General features: G+C 54.6%; 1 protein-coding gene and 1 long non-coding RNA gene across 2 annotated transcripts; one reads left to right on the top strand and one right to left on the bottom strand.

The window, feature by feature from the left end:
• The first annotated feature begins 4028 nt into the window (after positions 1-4028).
• LOC128313164 (uncharacterized) lies at positions 4029-4807 on the top strand. The gene is made up of 2 exons (XR_008293453.1): positions 4029-4264; positions 4305-4807. It is a non-coding gene; the product is annotated as an uncharacterized LOC128313164 (long non-coding RNA).
• Positions 4808-8142: 3335 nt separating this feature from the next.
• IGSF23 (immunoglobulin superfamily member 23) lies at positions 8143-18437 on the bottom strand. Its single transcript, XM_015070754.3, has 5 exons — positions 18297-18437; positions 14205-14534; positions 12453-12725; positions 10310-10463; positions 8143-8497 (listed from the first exon to the last, which is right to left on the bottom strand). The coding sequence occupies exons 1-5, from the start codon at positions 18358-18360 to the stop codon at positions 8464-8466; spliced, it is 855 nt and encodes a 284-aa protein (XP_014926240.3). The 5' UTR covers positions 18361-18437; the 3' UTR covers positions 8143-8463.
• Positions 18438-19868: the final 1431 nt, after the last annotated feature.

Below are 19868 nucleotides of genomic sequence, written 5' to 3'. Positions count from 1 at the left end.
ACCCTCTGGACTTTGGAGCCAGACAAGGCCTGGGCTCATATTGGGCCAGCTGCTTCTCCTCCTGGGGCCTCAGTTTCCTCATCTGAAAAATGGACATAACAGTACTCCCCTCACAGGAGGGTTTGTAAGGTTTAAACAAGCAACTATTTATTTAGCCCAATTCCTGGTATTATAGTTTGTACTCAATAAACAGCAGCTATAACAACTATTATCGTTGTTTTATGCTTGTCATGAAATAATAATGTTGGTGAGAATGATGATTCACCCATTCTTCATTCAACCTAGATTTATTTTATAATTTTTAAAAGTTTATTTATTTTGAGAGAGAGAGAGAGTGCATGTCTGTGTGTGTGCGTGAGCAGGGCAGGGGTAGAGAGAGGGAGGGAGAAAATTCCAAGCAGGCTGTGTACCAGCCGCACAGAGAGCCAGATCCGGGCTCGATCTCATGGACTATGAGATTGTGACCTGAGCTGAAATCAAGAGTCGGATGCTTAATTGACTGAGCCACCCAGATGCCCCCCCCCCCCCGCAACATGTATTTATTTATTTTTTTAATTTTTTTTAACGTTTATTTTATTTTTGAGACAGAGAGAGACAGAGCATGAATGGGGGAGGGGCAGAGAGAGAGGGAGACACAGAATCGGAAGCAGGCTCCAGGCTCTGAGCCATCAGCCCAGAGCCCAACGCGGGGCTCGAACTCACGGACCGTGAGATCGTGACCTGAGCTGAAGTCGGACGCTCAACCGACTGAGCCACCCAGGCGCCCCAACATGTATTTATTGAATCAGGCAATATTCCTGGCATAGGAGATGCAGGAGGAAATAATACAGACAAATATCTCTGCCTTCGTGAAGCCCACCTTCTACTGGAGAGAAACAGATGTTAACAGATTAATACATAGGACACCATCACGTCCGCTGGTGATGATGGTTATAGAGCAACATACACAGGGGAAAGGATGAGAAAGAGAGAGGGAGAGAGACACCAAGAGAGACAGAGGCAGAGATGAGAGAAATAGAGACACTCAGGGACTGGGAGGTAGGGAGAGACAAAGGGAGAAACAGATACCAAGAGACAGAAGATGAGATATGAAGGGAGATGAGAGGCCAACACAAGCACAGACAGGGCAAGATGAGAGAGAGTTGAGAGTTGACAGAGAGACCCAGAGAGCCATATACTCAGGCACAGAGCTTGGCAGACCGCCTGGTCCCCAGCTGTGTCCATCCTGGCTCTGGTCCCCCCCAGGCCCCCTAGCAGCTCTGACCCTTGTTTTGTGACACCCTTCTATCTTTCTGGACAATTCCCCTTTTGGGCTTTGGCCAGTTTGGAGGGTTTTGTCTCCCACTGACCTCTTTGGCTTGGACCCGGTGCCCACCCGTGGCGCGTGGATGTGGGCAGGTGCCTCTGGCTCTGGTGTCTCTCACCCTGGCTTGTAGGTGAATTTCTGAATGGGAACATGGAGGCTAGTCTCTGGGAAATCTCTGAATTTTCTGGCACCCTTGTTCGGGGGTGCTGAGTTGTCTCTGAACCTGGAACCTGTGGTTGCCGCTACATTCCTCCTCCGGACCATGCTGTCACCCTCTGGGGTTCCCCCTCCTCCAGGGCTCCCCCGGCCACTGTGGCTCCAGCAGCTGCCCCTCTCAGAGATCTGGCTGGTCAGAGGCTGCCCCCTCCTCCGCGGATGGGAGGTTCAGATTTGGGGTCCGCCTCATCCCATACCTTCCTTCTTCCCCGCCGCAGGACATCTGACTTCTCTTTGACAGGCATGGAGCCTCTGTCTCAAAATAAGCCGTAAGAGCCCTGATCCTAAACCATGTCATGTAAAGAGAATGATACTCAGTCACTGAAGCTTAAAAGTGGGGTCAAGGCAGAGCTGAGAGTTCGGGATGAGGTGAAGGTTAGGGATAGAGTCAGAGACGAGGTCAAGAAGGGGAAGGGTCTCAGGGATGGGGTCCGTGGGAGGGGGAGAGCCTTTGGGGGCTGGTTTTCCTGTCCCTCCCCCTGCCAAAAAAAAAAAAAAAAAGGGTCAATAAATACTTGGGAAGGCCCAAAGCGCCATGCTGTCAAAATCGCCGAATTAAATAAAATATCTTGTTTCAGGTCTGGATGAACCCAGGTGAGGATGTGATGGGGGGAGATTGTTGCCACTTGGAATGGGTGCGTTGAGACAAGAGACAGCCCCTCCCATGACCCCTCCCCACCTCTGAGCCCTGAAGGTGGTCTGGGGTCTCCTTGGAACCCCTCTCCTTGAGTCCTTCCCTTGTGTGAAGGCACCATCAGTTTTGAACCTGTCCTAGCGCCCGGGCCTTGTGGGTGTTTCTAGTGCTTTGCCCAAGCCGAGGGTGCTGTCCTGGGCAACCCAGTCCACGCCATTTCCCGCCTGCGTGGTGGAGTCAGTTCCTTGCTTTCCTAGAAGCGAGTTTGTTGGGTCGAAGGGCATGCACATTTGTGGTTTTGGGAGATGCAGCCCAAATCATTACCAGTGAAAATCTTGCCAGTGAAGGAGAGCCTGGCAGTGAAATGCTTACTATCCAGGGACCCCCCTGGCGGTGAACTGGAGCTTCTAAACTTTCTGATGTGAAGCTTTGTCCTGAAGGGTCTGATGTAGGAACCTGGAGGCTGGGTGGGAGGGAGGGGGGCAGAACGGGTGGGGAGGGGAGAGAAGGATCAGGGGAGGGAGGAGGGGTGAGGGAGAGAGAAAGCGAGGAGAGGGAAGGCAGGGGAGGAGGGAGGAGGGGCTCGGGAACGTGACTCTTTTGGTTCAGATTCTGGTTTCACCAACGAATAGCTGGTGACGGTACACCCGGATCAGTTCTCTTGCCTCCTTTTTCTCATCCCTAAAACAGGGGATCAAAGAAACCCCTGGGGTGATGGTCAAATAAGTTATGTGAAAGTAAGTTAGATGGTTAAAAAAAGCAATTTGTGTAGCGGCCTCGCAAATGGCAGAAGCTATTATTGCTGTCCCGGGGCAGGATTTTCGCCTTCTGTACTCTGAGGCTAGGCAGGAAAACGCTGGAAAGAAACCCCCAAGCAACCGCCACAGGCCCATCCTTCCCCAAGAACGGGCTGGCTACCGGAGCGGGCATTTCCTCTTTATCTTCTCCTGCCAGGCCTCGCCCCCACATCCACCGAGGTGTAGGGGTGTAGTGATGCCTCTCCACGGTTGTTCCCTGTCTCCCCCCTTCCATATCGTGCAGCCCTCTCGCGGCCCAAAGAAGGAAATGAAACCTACCCTCTCCAGCCTGCCTCCTTCTACCACTGGTGACTCATCAGAGCCCTACCCTGTGGCAGGCAGGTCTGGGTCGTGAAGGACAAAGTCCAGACTGTACATGGCCTGGCCTCTGACGACAGCTTGAGGTCACTTCCTCTCCTGCTTTACACATTAGCCAGCAGAAACCCTTGCAGTCCTTCGAATCAAACTGTGTTTGCTCACGTTCGCGCTGGGACACCTCTTCCCTGTGACCCTGGCGGTGGTCACTCACACTTCAGTTCACTGGCCGAGCCAGCCCAGCTCCCCCCACCTCCCGAAAGCCTTCTTGGTTCCCCATGCCGGGCAGTCCCTCCTCTGGTGTCCCTGAGCCCTCCCTAGGCTTCCCCGGCCCGGCCCGGCCCACTCTGGGTTGTCACTACTTGGGGAGGGTTCTGTTTCCCCCACTGGACGGCGAGCCCCGGGAGGGCAGGGCTGCGGCTGCCGTGCTCAGCCCTGGGTCCCCAGTATCGCCCAGCAGAGAGCTCTACACAGACGGGGGGCCGGAGGGAGGCATGTTGAACGAATGAATACAGGAGTGCACGAATGAATGGCTTTGGCAATGAGTTGATCTCTGGTTATCATCTGTTAGGCCCCTTTCCAACAGCAGCACATACACTTCTGTTTTCTGTCGATACTGGAATTCAGAGGAAAATTACTCATTAAGTTCTGCGTGTGTCTGTATCTGTGTGAGAGAGACAGAGAGCGAGCGAGAGAGCTTGAGAGCTTGAAGAGAGTCTGAGGAAGGAGCTGGGGGGGGGAAGTTGTGGGAGGCGGGGAGGGCTGAAGACGCACACAAGGAGTGGGCCGGAGGTTTGGATTTTGGAGATGGAGTCCGTGGACTCTGTGAGGGCAGAGGCCACGTCTGTCCTGTTCCTGCCTCTAGCACGGAGCCCGCCACGCAGGAGGTGCCCAGTGAATATTCGTTGGGCGAACGAAGGAACCAGGTGTTGTTCAAGTCGCCTGGGAATCTCGTGTGCCTCTGTCATTGTGGATCGCAGTGTATCCGGGGCCGGTGTGGAACCAGAAGTAAGTTCTTCTGGTCCCCTTCAGGGAGGAGAGTCTGACTCACTTCTGATGAGCATGGGAAGCAAATATGGGACTACAGTCACCACTCTATTCCGGGCTCCCAGAGACATCAATACTCCCTACAGGTCCTTCACCCTGGAGAGCTCGGGTGGGTCCTCAGAACTCCCGGTTCACCACTTACAGCAGCTGCTGCTGGTCTGGCAAACGTGGGGGTCGAGGAGAAGTGGACGCTGGCGGAATGGAGGTGAAAAACACGAGTTGTGGAGAGGAACTGGGGCCAGAGGTTACAGCTGGAAATCCCATCTCCCCTCGACCCCTTCTTCCTTCTTGTGCTCCTGCCCGTGGTCCTCGAGCACGGGGCAGCAGAGATGGCTGCCCGGATGTCTGGGATGCCTGGATGGAGGAGGAAAATCCCAGGGTTTCTTCGTTGTCAAGTTTTGTTTGGTTTTCGTTTTTGTTTTTGTCTTCCGCCTGGATACAAAACGTGTGATGCCCGCACAGTCACAGAATAAAGCAGAACGGGTTCAGGATTCTCAGCTCTCTCTTTTTAAAAAGAAATTTTTTTTAACGTTCATTTTTTTGAGAGAGAGAGAGAGAGAGCGAGCGCGCGCAAGTCGGGGAGGGACAGAGAGAGAGGGAGACACAGGATCTGAAGCAGGCTCCAGGCTCCGAGCTGTCAGCACAGAGCCCGACGTGGGGCTCGAACCCACGAGCCTTGAGATCGTGACCTGAGCCGAAGTCGGACGGTCAACTGACTGAGCCACCTGGGCGCCCCGGGATGCTCAGTTTTCTTATCCAGCATGTCCTACTTTTGACAACACTCTCCACTTGTGCCCCCACCCAGGGACAGGGAGGGGGGGATGTGGGGAGAGGATTTTGCTTGTTCTTGGCTCATACTTTTCACAGTGGCCCAACGCGTCCAGCCCTCCGTGTGGTCACAGGCTCCCTCCTCGTCGTGCAAGCTTTGTTTCGCCAAATGTCGTCTAAATCTTTGACCTTATGGTTTAAAGCTTAGGGTTAGATGTATCCATTGGTATTAGACCGGCTGCCAGGAAAAACGGGGCTAAAACAACAGTGACGTAAGACAAAGGTGTGTTTCTTCCTTGGTGCACAGAGAATCCAGACACGTTTAAGGCAGGGCCAGTTGGAATAGCTTCCCGCAGTCTCCAGGCACCCACTTTTCAGTGGCGTGTCGGTCACCCGGAGATCTCTGGTTTGTGCTGTTTTCGAGTTTCCATGGTGAGCGTGCTGTGGCCAGGCTCACCGAGCACACACTTGTAACGGCCACAGACCTCGCCATCGTGGATGAGATAAATAGTAAATATTCACACCGGTCACTATTTAACGACACGATGCGGTTACATGGTATACAGCAGAACAGTGACGGGACCACGTTCAACCAGGGGACTGAATTTGTAACAGGGGTGGTCAGGAGGTCTCTTTGAGGACATGTGCGCCGTTTATTTTTGTGGGTGGGGAGGGCCATGACGGTAATTCTCAGCTGTCCTGAAGGGCGAGCAAGCAGCCTTGCCACAGCCTTGGCCAGAGGACAGCTGGCCCCCGGCCGGCGAAGGCGGTGGCTGTGGTGTCACCGCTGAGACCTCGCCAAATTGGGAGCCGCAGGAACCAGCTTCCTCCCCGTCACCACCCAGGCCGGAAAAATAACTCATTTCTCCTTTGACAGGAGGGAACAGGGAGGAGAGAAGGGCCAGAGCAGGATGATTCAGGCAGGAAAGGAGCTGTTTAGATATCAGGGGTTTCTAGGTTTCTCAGCAAATCTGAGCCTTTGCACAGACCAGGGTGGGGACCCCAGAGGCAGTGATCTACACATACGGGTGTTGGGGGATTTATTTATTTTTAACAAATAGGGGCGTGGGTTTGGGAATGGAGTAGACTTGAGTAGGCATCACGCATGGCTGTGGAACCTGGGGCAAGTCACTTGCCGTCTCTGAGCCTCGCTCTTATCCTTTGTACGCAAGCACAGTGACGACTGCCTGACACAGGAGGGGACGGGGCTTATGAAAGAAGGGGGAGGGGGCTCTGGCCCCGAGGAGGGAGCGACAGGAAAGGGGGGTGCTTGGAAACAGGGGTCTCAGAGCCAGGCAGCCAGCCTGGCGTGGGCAACACCTCTACCCTGTGCTGCCCTTGTGGCCCTGGGCAAGTCACTCACCATCTCTCCAAGCCTCCCCTGCTCTGTCAGGAAAAGGGAGGTGGGCTCTCCTTTCCTGTGGACACGGTGAGGATGACATGGCTCATGAGTCACCTACGGCACAGAGTGTAGTGACAGCTACGCAGACAACCCTCCACAGACAGTATTCGAACTCACGTCCGTTCCTCTTCTTGCTAAGCATCACGATGCGGTAGGTGGCTTCGTGCTGGTCACAGAAGCACTAATGCTCCTCGGGTGTTAGATGCATCCGCACATCAGCGTCCTCCAACAGCTCAAAATCAAAGGGTCGATCTTGTTTATAATTCAGCCACGGATTCCCCGGGGGGGGGGGTGGGGGGGGGGCTGTGGCCACCGCCCCCACTTCGCTGCGTTTCAGATGTTTTTCTTTTATGAAAAGGAGCAGAAATCAGCTCCATGTGCAGAAGACGTTTTGGGGTGCCTACCTAGCTTACAAGGCCAAACCTTCCCCCCGTTCTCGGAGCAACGAGCCCCCACTGACACGGCCGGGCCCCTCGACCTCTGCTTGTATGAAGCATCCAGGCCCCCCCCCTGCCCCCCCCCCCCCCCCGCCACAGGAAGGGGCGCAAGGTTGACACGTGACCCGAGTGAGCCAATCAGATGCCTTCTCCAGGGGCTTCGGAAACAAGGCAAAGGGATTCTGTGGATTTGGAAGCTATGGGATTGTGTCTTCCCCCATGTGGATGGGGAAGCATTGAGAACCCATCTGCAGACACAGAGAGAGAACTAGGAGTCTAATGTACCCGGAGAAGAGGATTACAAGGGGTGAGGGCTGGGGGCCGAGAAGGTTCCAGCAACATTCCTGCTTTCTCTGTCTTTTTTTTTAATGTTTGTTTATTTATTTATAAAAAAATTTTAATGTTTTTATTTATTTTTGAGACAGAGAGAGACAGAGCATAAGCAGGGGAGGGGCAGAGAGAGAGGGAGACACAGAATCCGAAGCAGGCTCCAGGCTCTGAGCCGTCAGCTCAGAGCCTGACATGGGGCTCGAACCCACGAGCCTTGAGATCATGACCTGAGCTGAAGTTGGATGCTTAACCGACTGAGCCACCCAGGCGCCCCAATGTTTATTTATTTTTGAGAGAGAGAGGCAGAGGATGAGTGGGGGAGGGGCAGAGAGAGAGACACACACACACACACAGAATCCGAAGCAGGCTCCGAGCTGTCAGCACAAAGCCCAACATGGGGCTCGAACTCACAAACCGTGAGATCATGACCTGAGCGGTTAACCGACCGAGCCACCCCGGTGCCCCAAGGATGTGCCATTCTTCATTTCAGGCCTAAGAGGCATTGTGCCTCTGTCTCCCTCCTGGAATCCTGCCTCTGGCATGTGAACAAGCTTGGGTCTACCTGCTACAGGATGATAGATGATGTGGAGGACAGGTTAGTTGTCCCAGACGACCGTCCTAGTCCAGATAGCCCCTGGGTAACCGCCACCTCATCACAGAAGTGGGAGTGGGCCCAGCAGAGACCAGAAGACCAGCCCAGCTGAGCCCAGCCCAAACTGATAACCTTCAACATTGTAAGCTAAACCCATGGCTGTTGTTTCAAGCCATTAAATTTTAGCGGGGGCGGGGGGGGGGGGGAGTAGTTTGTTACACAGCAAGTGCTAACTGATACACCCTTGGATTTTTTTTGTGTGTGTGCGTGTGTATGTGGAAATCTTGGATCCTTATAGTAAATTCGTCCTTTTGTTTTTATTGAGCCATTTAAGTGAGTATCTTTCGCTGACAGCCCACGAATTTTAGGAAATACAGGCTACTTGTGTAGGTGGCTTCCCGGGGGTTGGTGAGCTGGGCAGATGGGAGGCTGGTAATTGCAGAGAGGGGAGAAAAGCGGTCCCCGGGACTCTCAACGAGACGAGAACATCCCACGGGCAAATGGTCAGGAGGGAGGGGGTCTCGACTGGAGGCCCGGTAACTTCCTCTTTTCCCCAGCTGCGGGATGCTCTTGCCGCCTTCCTGGAATCACCTCTTACGCTGACAGACGGGTGCCCACTTTAGCAGCACATCCGCAGTCTTCGTCGGTGAATCCTACGACGGAGAGCGAGAAGTCGTCACCGTCATCGCCATCAGCGTGGCTGACGTTTATTGAAGGTTTCCCACGCACCAGGCGCGATTTGCAGCGCTTTGGTCCTTCTGCCTCGTGTAATCCACACACTCCCCCTCTGAGGTAGGTATTACCACTGTCCTTGTTTTACAGAGGTGGTTAAAGGACCCGCTCAAAGTTCCGCAAGCTAGCGGACGAATGGCAGAGCTGGGATGCACCCAAGTAGCCTGGCTTTGGGGCCCGCGGCCTTAGCGACAAGTGGCAGGGGTCTCTCTTGCCCTTGGTGGGTGCGGTCGACGTGTGTGGGGCTTCCCCTCAGTCCATACCCCTCTTTTCCGAGGACTGCCCCTCCCCACCGAGAGGGCCAGGACAGCCATGCTTGTCCTCACGACCTCATCTCTAAGGCTGAAGCTGTTTTGGAAGAAGCTGGTTCCTTCTGGCTGGCGTCAGCAGTGGTTTGCCATCATAGGTCTGGGCCAAAATGGTAGGGGGAGGGGAAGTGACTCCTCCCCCCCACTCACGGGGGCGGGGACTGGATCTCTCATCCTTCCCCTCTAAGAACGTGGTTTTGGATTTGGATCTGGGTTTGGTTCAGAGTCAGCCATCTGTCAGCTGTGCGTCCTTGGGCCAGCTGAGGAGTTTCTCTGAGCTTTGGTTTACTCATTTGGAAAATGAGGCCAAGAATGTACCCATCCCTCAGAGTAGCTGGGACTTGAAGGCTCCCGGGGCTTACGCAGGATGAGCTGACGGATGAGCATGATGCAGGGGTTCAGGGAGCAGCCTGGCCCTCCCCCACCCCTGCCTGGGACTCGCGGACTGGAGACCTGGCCCCAGCCTCTCCCAGCTGATCCACAAGGCCTTTGCAAACCACGTCAGCTCGCAGCGCACAAGCTACGGAGGCTTGTACTGTTGTGGCGGAAAAAGAGGCGGTGTAGGGTAGGGCGAGAACTAGGAGTGAGGCAGGGTTCTGGGTTCGAACCCCTCCTCTCCGGCTGCGGGGTCTGGGCCCAGCCACTCCTCCCCGAGCCTGGGTTTCCTCTTTGACACACACAAGTTCTTCTTTCCTATTCGTGACCCCCAACCCCATCCGCCGAGCTCTCGTGGAAATGAAATAGAATCATGTTTAGCAAGCACATAACCGTAAGATATTACAGTATTGGGATCATAGCTAACACATCTAGGATTAGAATGCGAGTCAGACGTAAGTCAGATCCTGTCCCTCTCTGCCCGAGACCCTCCATTGCTCTCAGGTCACTAAGGACAAAAGCCAAGTCCTCACATGGCCCACAAGACCTTATACCGCCTGTCCACCTCCACCCCCCTTCCCCTCTCTGATCTCACGCCTTACTTCTCCTTTCTCACACTACTCCAGCCATGCTGGCCTCTTTGCTGTTGCTAGAACCTGCCGGGCAAGTCCTGCCTCAGGGCCTTTGCACTGGCGGCCGTATGCCCTTCCGCCAGACATCCCCTGAGCCCTCCCTCCTTTGCTCAGTGTCTTTGCTCAGATGTCAGTTTCTCAGGGAGGCCTTCACTTGGTTCAACTGCGCCCCCTCCCCACCCTGGCCTCGCCTCCTGGCCTTACCAAGGCAGACCAGCTCCAGAATCGTCTTCTGTCTCTTTGTTCCCTGGGGGTCATACCTCGGGCAGGTGCATCAGGGCTCAGAATCCTGAGTCTAAAGCTTCTTGGGACGAGGCTATCGGTTGGGCTTCTGTCTGGCCGCAGAGTAAGTCTGTCTGTGTCTCGTGGGGGGCCGAGTGGACATCAGGAGGCAGACGGGGGTGAGGACAGGACATACCTTAGGCTCTGGACGATGGTGAAGCCCACACCTCCTATCAGCATCATCGCCCCCACATTTGCAGCCACCAGGAGGGCGACAGCAGCTCCCCCTGACACGGACAGAACGGGGTCTGGCTCGATGGGCTCAGCGTCTGTGGGTTCCACGTTGTCTTCTGGGGACCAAGAAGGGGTGAGACTGCACACCCCTGCCTCCCACCATGTCACCCCCTGAGTGTGTCTTCAGTCTGCCCCCTCCTCCCCACCCTCCGGTCTCCACCCCGGCCTCCCTCTGGCTCTTCTGCCCCTGTCCCTCCCCCCCCCCCCCCCCGACCTCCCGGCCACACGGGGGCCAGAGGGTCTGTGGAAAGCTCAAATGTGACCCTGTTCCTCCCCTGCTCAGAACCTTGCTGTGGCTTCCCAGGGAGCAAGCGTCTCTCATTTTGGCCTTCGAGGCCGTGCCAGCTGGCGAACCTCATCTCTCTCTCCCCTCCACCTTTATAACCCGGTCTCATTGGACTCTGCCCAATTTTCCGAGCTCACCTCTCTCTCCTACTTCCAGGCCTTTGTGGCCCTAGAATGCTGGTCCACCCACCCACCACCTTGGCCTGGATGATTCCTATGTATCCTAGTACAAGCTCAGTTGTCCCCTCCTCCAGGAAGCCCTCCCTGACCCCCTGGCTGGATCAGGTGCCCCCTTGGGTCCCACATCCCTTGGCTCCCCCACCCCAGCCTTGCCCACTCTGGTCACTACTGTCTGTGGACAGGGCTGCCTCCCACTGGTCTGTCCCCTCCTCCCCCCCACCTCCCCGCGCTCAAACATTACTGTCTGGGGAAAGGGCCAGGGCTGTCTCCATCACCAGAATGTCCCCAGCACCAGCCAGCACGGGCCAGTCACATAGTAGGCGGGCCAATAAACATCTCCTGAAAAGCTGATGAATGACTAAGGGGGTCTTGGAAGTGCCATCATTCTCAGTGAGCATAGCAGAGTCACCGGCTGCTCTAAGATTTAAACTTTTTTTCTCCCAACAAATCACCCCAAAACCAAATCCTGAAGCTCCTACTGGACCCTGGGAAGCTGGGAAGGAAGAGGTGGCTGGGACCCCGCCAAGCCAGGCTTTCCAGCCCCCGCCCTTTCCGTGCTCTGGACCTTTGCTCATGTGGATCCTGATGCCTAAGTGCCTAAGTACCTTCCCTGCTCCTCTGCTGACCAGGTCCTCTGTTTCATTCTCGCTCACCCGGAGCCACGTGTCCTCCGTGCATAAATACATGAAAAAGAATGTTCACGAGGATCGCGGCTATTTAAAGCACCTGCTTTTTTTTTTTTTTTTTTTTTTTTCTTTTTGAAGTGGGCTCCACCCCCAGCTTGGGGCTTGAACTCCTGACTCTTACGATCAGGAGTCACATGCTCCACCGACTGAGCCGGCCAGGCGCTAAACCACCTGTCTCTAACAGATGTTCTGCTGGTCTCGTTCACATGTTATTTCTGGCCCTGAAAACAGTCTTGCAGACAGTTACAAGTCACCCCATCATACACAGGAGCAAAGGGAGACCTGCCCGGGGGATGGGGGTCCACGTACGGTAACAGTCACGAAATTAATAACATGGACAACGCTAGTTGTAGCAATGATATTAGCTCGTGTTTACTGAGCGCCCGCTGTTATTTTGGGCTGTTCACCTGCGTCCTCACTGAAAGCTCACAAGTACGCTTTGGGGCGGGCACTGGCGTTTTCTCAATTTGCAGACGAGGACCCTGAGGCCCAGAGAAGTCAAGGCACTGGTCCAGAGTCACACAGCTGGAAGAGGGGGAGCCAGAATCCAAATGCCAAAGCCCCTGCTCGGGACCACTCATCATCACCTGCATTTTGTCACGGGTGTGTGCTCAGACTCCGAGAGGCCAGGCTCACACAGCCAGCAAAGAGTCGGAGTCGGGACCCAGACGGCTGGCTCCAGATCCTGAGCTGAGCTTTTGCTAAGAGCTCATCTCTTTCTTCTGTAAAATGGGCTAATGATCCCCACTCTGCTGGGCAAGATGACACCTTGGCTACGAAGGGTCTCCGAGTGGACTGCTCTGTGGTTGGCTCCAGGGAGCCAGGACAGCTGGCCACAGACCAGCAAGGGTGCAGAAGTCTGGGGTGGGGATGGGGGGGAGGGGGGGGACTCACGTGGCAGCGAGATCGTCACAGGATTGGAGGGATACTCTCCCTGGCTGTTCTTGGCTGTGCACACATAGGTGCCCAGATGCCCCCAGGACAACCTCCGGATGATCAGCATATTCCCGGTGTCATAGGGCTCCCCATCGAGGGTCCAGTGCAGCACGGGTGTGGGGGTGATGTAAGAGGCCAAACACTCCAGGATCACTGAGTAGTTGAGGTCACTCTGGATAACGCCCTGGACGGCACTGGGGAAGGTCAACAGCATCACCCTGCTGGAGCTGGCTGTGCAAACAGAGAGCAAGGCCACGTGGGTGGAGACCCCTCAGAGAGGCTGAGCATTTCTTTTGTCCACACAGAAGCATCCATTCATTCATTCATTCATTCATCCGTCAATAAATGTGTTTGGAGTTCCTGATCTGTGCCCAGCGTCGCTCCAGACATAGGGAGTAGCAGACCTGTGGGTCCCCACCCTCCAGCCCCTTGCCCTCACCACTTCCCACTGCCAGTAAGGCACCTGTTGCCCAAGCGCTTTCCCTGTGGCTGTCAGGGCCCGCTGTGCCCGAGGAGAAAGCAGGCCAAAGTGTTGGGAAATGGACATACCCGGGGGCAGCCGGTATATAAATATCCCAGCTCCCCCGCCCTCAGCTGGACCGGGGTGAGGCCAGGGAGCTGGGAGGAGTGGCTGGATTCTGGATTCGTTTGAAAGCAGGGCCCACAGGATTTGCTGATGCCTTGGAGAGAGAGAGAGTGAGGAGTTGAGGAGGCCTCCAAGGCCTGGGGCCTGTGCCACTGGCTGCCGCGAATTCCTCTTTGCAGAGATGGGGCGCATGTGATCTTCACAATAGTTTTCTTTCTGTATTTTTTCCAGGTCAAAGACTCGAGGTCCAGGGGTTCTTAGGCCCAGGCTTCACGGTCAGAGAAAGAGAGGCACAGCTAGTGTCTGAACCCGGGAAGTCTGATGTCGTGGTGAGTACTGGGAGCCTCCATGCCGAGCTGCTTTCCAATATCAATGCGATATGATAAAGTGAAAAGAATGTCAGCTCAACCAAAGAACTCATGGAAGGCTTCCTGGAGGAGGTGGTGTCTGAGCTAAGCCTTGCAGGAGGAGAAAGAGCCCATCGGGTGTAGAGACAAGAATCAATGTAACGGCCGCCTGGGTGTGGCTCTTACCAGGAGCCAAGCACCATTCTTTTTTTTTTTTTTTTAATTGTTTAATGTTTATTCACTTTTTGAGAGAGAGAGAGACACAGAGGCTGAACAGGGGAGGGGCCGAGAGAGAGGGAGACACAGGCTCCAGGCTCCGAGCTCTCAGCACGGAGCCTGACGCGGGGCTCGAACTCATGAGCCGCGAGATCGTGACCTGAGCCGAGGTCGGACGCTTAACCAACCGACTGAGCCACCCGGGCACCCCTGCCGTTACGCCACTGCTGGTGCCCAGCATCACCCAGGACAGAGAAGGCACTAAAAAGGGATCAGACGTGTGCGTAACAATCAGCATTGGTAAGTGTTTTGCTGAGTGGAAGGAAGTCCGAGCTTCTGTGTGAGGCCTTACAGGGCCCTGCACGGTCAGCCCCGTGGACCGCCTGCTCTCTCTGCCTCCCCCCTAGCTACACCGAAAAGCCAGCAGCCTCACAGGGCCCATGCCCTCTACGTGGCTCGGCTTATGATTCCGCAGGCTTTCCAGATCTCTCTTTACCCTTCCAGCCTTGCCCAGGCTGTTCTCGCTGCCTGAGAACTCGGTCCCTCTCGGGGCCCACTCACCTTTGCCTAGAAGCTGCTCTGTCGCACGCCTGCGTCCTCTGTCGGCTTCCAGCACTGTGTCCTCAGCTGTCACGTGTCTGATGATCGGGTCGCCTTGGGTGTCCCACGTCTCCTGGCCGCTGGTGTGGCCGGGCCCCGGGAGGCCCTCGCGGGGGAAGAGCGTGGTTTCCGGCCGGGTCTTGTGCTCTCGGAACCAAGAAGTGGAGAGAGCGCCATTGAGGCTTCCGGGGCTGGGCAGGGGGGCACGGGCTCCTGCGGTCAAGGGCTCTGGAGACGCAGAGGAGGGCGGCTCCAAGGAGACAGAGCAGGTGCAGGATGCGATCAGGATACCTTGGAGGAGGGGGGGAAGAGAGAGGAGAGAGCAGAGGGGGCAAATGGGACCAAGGGCGAGATGCTGCCCCAGCGGGTAACCCTTCCTGAGCTGGCGACAGTGAGTGTGGCACGCTGAGAGCTGATAACTGTGATGATGATAGGGACGATGTCGGAACGAAAGGGAACGTTCGCTGAGCACCTCCTATAGGCCAGATACTGTTCTGAGCGCCGAACACATACTATCTCACTTACTCCTTCCGTCGACCCCTGCAAAGTGCACATCACCCAGGGTAACCGTTGCTCTGCTCCCCGAGAGGCTGACTCCCCTGAGCTGCCTCATCGGGTCCCCTTGTCTTTTGGCCTCTGCCGGTGCGAGTGACGGCTCCCTCCCTGCTCCGTGGACGTGGGGCGGCTGTGTCCCTCCACTAAGGCTGCCGTTGTCGTGTGGCCCTGTCTATGCGCCACTCTCTTTGGGTCTTGGGGTCGGCTGGTCTTCTCGCGGCTTCTAGCACACGGGAGCTAACAGCTTCTGCTGTGGCCAGCCTCAGGGTGCTGTGCGATCCCAGGAGGGGTTGCCTCTACCCTGCTTCTACCTCCGCAGATCCTCCCTTTACTAACCTCCTCGCCCATTACTCCTTTTGAGAAGACCATCTTCCCGCCTCAACCCTGAGTAACACAACTGCCACACCCCTGGTAGGAGGGAGGAAATGGAAGCTCAGAGAACTGGAGACCATTGTCCAGGATGTCCTAGGTGGTACACAGCAGGGCTGTGATCCACAGGCAGTCAACAATCTTCTTTTTTAAAAAAAATTTTTTTAATGTTTATCTTTATTTTTTAATTTATTTTTTATTTTTTTTTAAAATTTTTTTTAACGTTTATTTATTTTTGAGCCAGAGAGAGACAGAGCATGAACGGGGGAGGGTCAGAGAGAGAGGGAGACACAGAATCCGAAGCAGGCTCCGGGCTCCGAGCGGTCAGCACAGAGCCCGACGCGGGGCTCGAACTGCACGGACTGCGAGATCACGACCTGAGCCGAAGTTGGACGCTTAACCGACTGAGCCACCCAGGCGCCCCTCAACCTTCTTCTTTTTAATGTTCATTTATTTTTGAGAGAGAGAGAGAGAGAGAGGAAAAAGGGGGGGTAGGGTGAGAGAGAGAGGGAGACATACCGGGAAAAATTATTTGCGACGGATCTCACAGACCAAGAGCTCATTTCACTAATATATAAAAAGCTCCGAGATCTCAATAAGCGAAAATATCAGCAACCCAACAGAAGCTTATACAAAGGATGTGGGCGGGCAAATCCATAGGAAAGAAAATTCAAATGTCTCTTGACCTAGGGAAAACGTTCAGCCGTGCTCATAGTAAGAGAAACGCAAATTAAAACACACGGAGGTAACACTCTTCACCGATCAGGTTGGCAAAGATCCAAAAGGTCAATGATGTGGCATGTTGATGGGGCTGAGGGCAATGGGAAAGAACGTCTTATGCGTGGCTCATACAACCCCATGCGGAGGACATGGGCTTTTCAGATTGAAAATTCCCATATCCTTTGACCCTGAGATTAAAGATCAGGGAATGTGTTCTATGGATTAACCTTCCCCAGTATAAAATGACTTCTGGGCAGGGTCATTTGCCACATCTTAGTTTTAATGGCTAAAGATTGGAAATATCCAAGTGGGCGTCCACGGGGAACCGATTTAATAAATTATGCTCCATTCATACAGTGGAACAAGACAGCTGTACGAAAAGGTGGGGAAGGTCTCCGGAACGCCGTGAACTAAGAGGGAGACATCGCCAAAGTAAGCAGTTAAGATAGAAAGGCAGGCGGCTGGACGGTTCTTACGGTACGCTAACTTGGTGTAAAAACGGGAGAAAAGTCAATCTGTAATATTTGCATTTCTTATAAACATATAAAGAAACTCTGGAGGGATGCACAAAGACAGTGGCTACCTGTGTGTGCCGGCAGGGGGAAGGGGGACCTTTTATATCCCTTTTATATATCTTTGAGATTTGAACCATGGGCGTGTATAAGCCATTCAACAAAATTAAGTAAAATTTGAATAAAGGAAATAAGAGAGCATAAACTATGTTCTCAGTAGTCTTTCACACACACACACACACACACACACACACACACACACCCCAGAATGCAGGCTCCAGAACTGGACTGCCTGCCAGCATGGGGCACCTGGGTGGCTCAGTTGGTTAAGTGACTGACTTTGGCTCAGGTTATGATCTCATGGTCCATGGGTTCGAGCCCCGCATGGGGCTCTGTGCTGACAACTCAGAGCCCGGAGCCTGCTTCAGATTCTGTGTCTCCCTCTCTCTCTGTCCCTCCCCTGCTCATGCTCTGTCTCTCTCTGTCTCTCAAAAATAAATAAATGTTAAAAACAATTTTAAAAAGCAGTATAATGAGTGGGAACCTTTTAAGGATCCGAAATGCCCCCTTACAGAACACAGGTGAAAACATCAGCTCTCTTCCTGAATGAGAAGTGATGGCAAGGGTTGGAACAACTCCTCGGGCAGCATCATGGGAAACAAACAATGCTGTGCTCCGTAAGCGGCTGTGAGAGGTCAGCCGTCCAGGATCAGTCGGCACAGTGCCAGGGCCCGGGCCAGATTCTCTCAGCCATTTCCTCACCGGTCCCCTCAACAGCCCTGAGGTCAGCACGAGTCTGTTTTACCGGCAGGGAAACTGAAGCACCGTGAGTTTCGGTCTCAGACCCAAGGTCATAAGTGGCCAGCCGGGAGTTGTCCCACTATAGCGCCTTCTGGGTGGGTGATGGGCCTACTGCCCGCTTCGTACCTCCACTGATTTCATGTCTGAGTCGGCTGCTGGTAGGACTTTTCTGTTCCCCTGCTCGTAAGCCTTCCATGGCTCCCCAGCGCCCTCAGGACACAGTGCTGATACCCTCGCCTGGCACCCTCCTACACCTCCGTGCCCCTGTCGCCATCTTCCCTTATTCTCTGCATCAGAGAGACTGAACTCCGGGCAGTGGCTCGGGCCTCCGGGCCTTTGCACGTGCTGGTCTCCCTTCCTAGAATGCTGTTCCCCCTAACTCTTTATCTAGCGGTGATTCCAGTTTCTGCTCAGGTACCCCTCTTCTGGGGCCTTCCCTGACCCTCAGGCATGCTTGGTAATAGATACTACAGTGTCTGGGCAGGGACCTCAATAGATGGAGTGAGGCCTTGCTCTTTGCTGCAAAGTGACAGGAATAAAGTGTTCTACCCAAGGACCTAGGTGTCGCTTTTTCTTTCCTTCCTTCCTTCCTTCCTTCCTTCCTTCCTTCCTTCCTTCCTTCCTTCCTTCCTTCCTTCCTCCTTCCTCCCTCCCTCCCTCCCTCCCTCCCTTCCTTCTGTTATTTTTGAGAGAGAAAGATAGCACAAGTGGGGGAGGGGCAGAGAGAGGGAGAGAGAGACCATCTGTGTGGAGCCTGATGGGTGCTCGAACCCAGGAACCTTGAGATCATGACCTGGGCCAAAGTCAGATGCTTAACCTAAGGAGCCACCCAGGCCCCTCAGGGTGCTTTTCTATCTCTAGGGAAACAATTTGCATTCTTCTCCTTTTACGAATCACATGGCACAGGGATGCGATTTGCATAACAGGTGCCCACATTTTTTCTGAGCTCTCATTTTGATTCTGACAGCTTTGGGAGGTCCTTCCCTGGCCACCCCCTCCCCAGCTTCAGGCCTGGGCCCTCGTCTTTGGAGACTCTCCCTGGGAGTGTCCTCTCCCTGTCCCCAACCCTTGGGTGAAGCCACCGTCTCTTTCGCACCTGTTAGAAGCAGCCTCTCCCAGGCAGGGCTGTGGCTGGGGCCGGCGTCCAGAAGACACCGCATGCCGCGTTCGGTCTGGCGGCCGCAGAGGGGAGGTCGCCACGTCTGGAGTGCGGCCTCCCTAGACAGACAGGCGGTTAAGGTCTCAGCCTTGGCCCCGCCCCCGTCCTGGCCACAGCCCCGCCCCCTTCCCCGGGCTCGGGCTCCCGCGTTGGGCTGGAAATTCACCTCCCAGATCCGTGCCCTGTGCCCTTCGCTAGCACTGGGTTAGTGGTGGTGGTGGGTGGGGAGCACGCAGGGGCAGGATTCTGGGAGAAGGGGCTCTGGGGCTTTGTTCCCCTCCCTCTCTGCGCACCTCCCCCCCCCCAACCCTGGGAGAATGATGAAGATGAAGGGTGGGGCAGGATTGTCCCGCCTCTGTTACTTCACATCAGAGGAGAGAAATGGCTAAAGGTCATCAGGTAAGAGGTAGTGGGGAGGAGGAGGGGGGGGGGGCTGTTGCTTGCCTCCTGACTTTGCTCCAGCCTCCGGGACCGTCAGCTCCGAGCGTCCACTTTTCTCCTGTCTGAAATGGGGATGTTGATCGTCGAGGGGCCTCAGAGTCGGTGGGGCCAATGGACATCAGATACCCCGCAGAGTGCCTGGCATATAGTAGGTGTTCAATAAATCGGCAGTAGCTGTTACAATAATGCTAAGTATTGCTGTTGGTATCCAGGATGTCCTGGGGGCATGCTGGGAAGCCCTTTCTCAGGGCCTTGCTCATACTACATCTGGAATTTTGGCTTCTGGAAGGATAAGCCACAAAAGCTCCTTTCTCTCAAGTTTTTGACCCATTCTTTTCTTAATAATTGTATCACTCAAACTAATAGCTGGTGTTTACTGAACATCTACCATATGCCGGGCACAGCACTTGCCCTTTAAGGCTTGTTGTCTGCCTGAATCCTCATTAGCAACCTCGAGGGCTCAGTGTGAGCATCCTCACTTTCCAGGGGTGCACAGAGGCTAAGTAACCCACCCAGCCTAACACAGCTATGCAACATGGCGTCTGTCGGTTCTCAGACCTCAGGGCCTTAGCACTAGCCGCTTCCTTTTCTTAGCGCCTTACACAGATCAGTTCAAGTCTGACTGTATCTTATTGTTCCCATCTCAAATCAAATATGAACCCCTCAAAAGGACCCTCCCACATGCCTGCTGCAAGTCTGGCCTCGCTTCTTGCCAGCAAGGCGCCCTGTTTTCTTTTCTTTCCAGCATTTGCCCGCTCGTTTATCTCCCGTCTCCCCTCTCCCACGCCTTCCGGGTCTAGAATGTCAGGAGGGTAGGGATTTTGTCTGAATTGTGCCTGGCTGTGTCCACAGCGTCTAGAACAGTGCCTGGGATATCATGGGTGCTCACTAATTTTTTCTTTTTTGAGTGAATGAGCGAATGAGTGTAACGGGTGTGTTGGAATTTGAACTCAGATCTGACTCAGCAGCTCGTGCCTTTCCCTCCCCGAGAGGTCCAGATTCTACGCTGGGGCAAAGTTTCACTCCCAGGTCTTTAAAAAGAGTCACTATCAGGTGACTTGGTTATAT

This window comes from Acinonyx jubatus, chromosome E2 (genome assembly GCF_027475565.1).
Source record: "Acinonyx jubatus isolate Ajub_Pintada_27869175 chromosome E2, VMU_Ajub_asm_v1.0, whole genome shotgun sequence".
In the NCBI taxonomy this organism is placed as follows: Eukaryota; Metazoa; Chordata; class Mammalia; order Carnivora; family Felidae; genus Acinonyx; species Acinonyx jubatus.
This window is presented reverse-complemented; position numbering and strand designations above follow the sequence as displayed.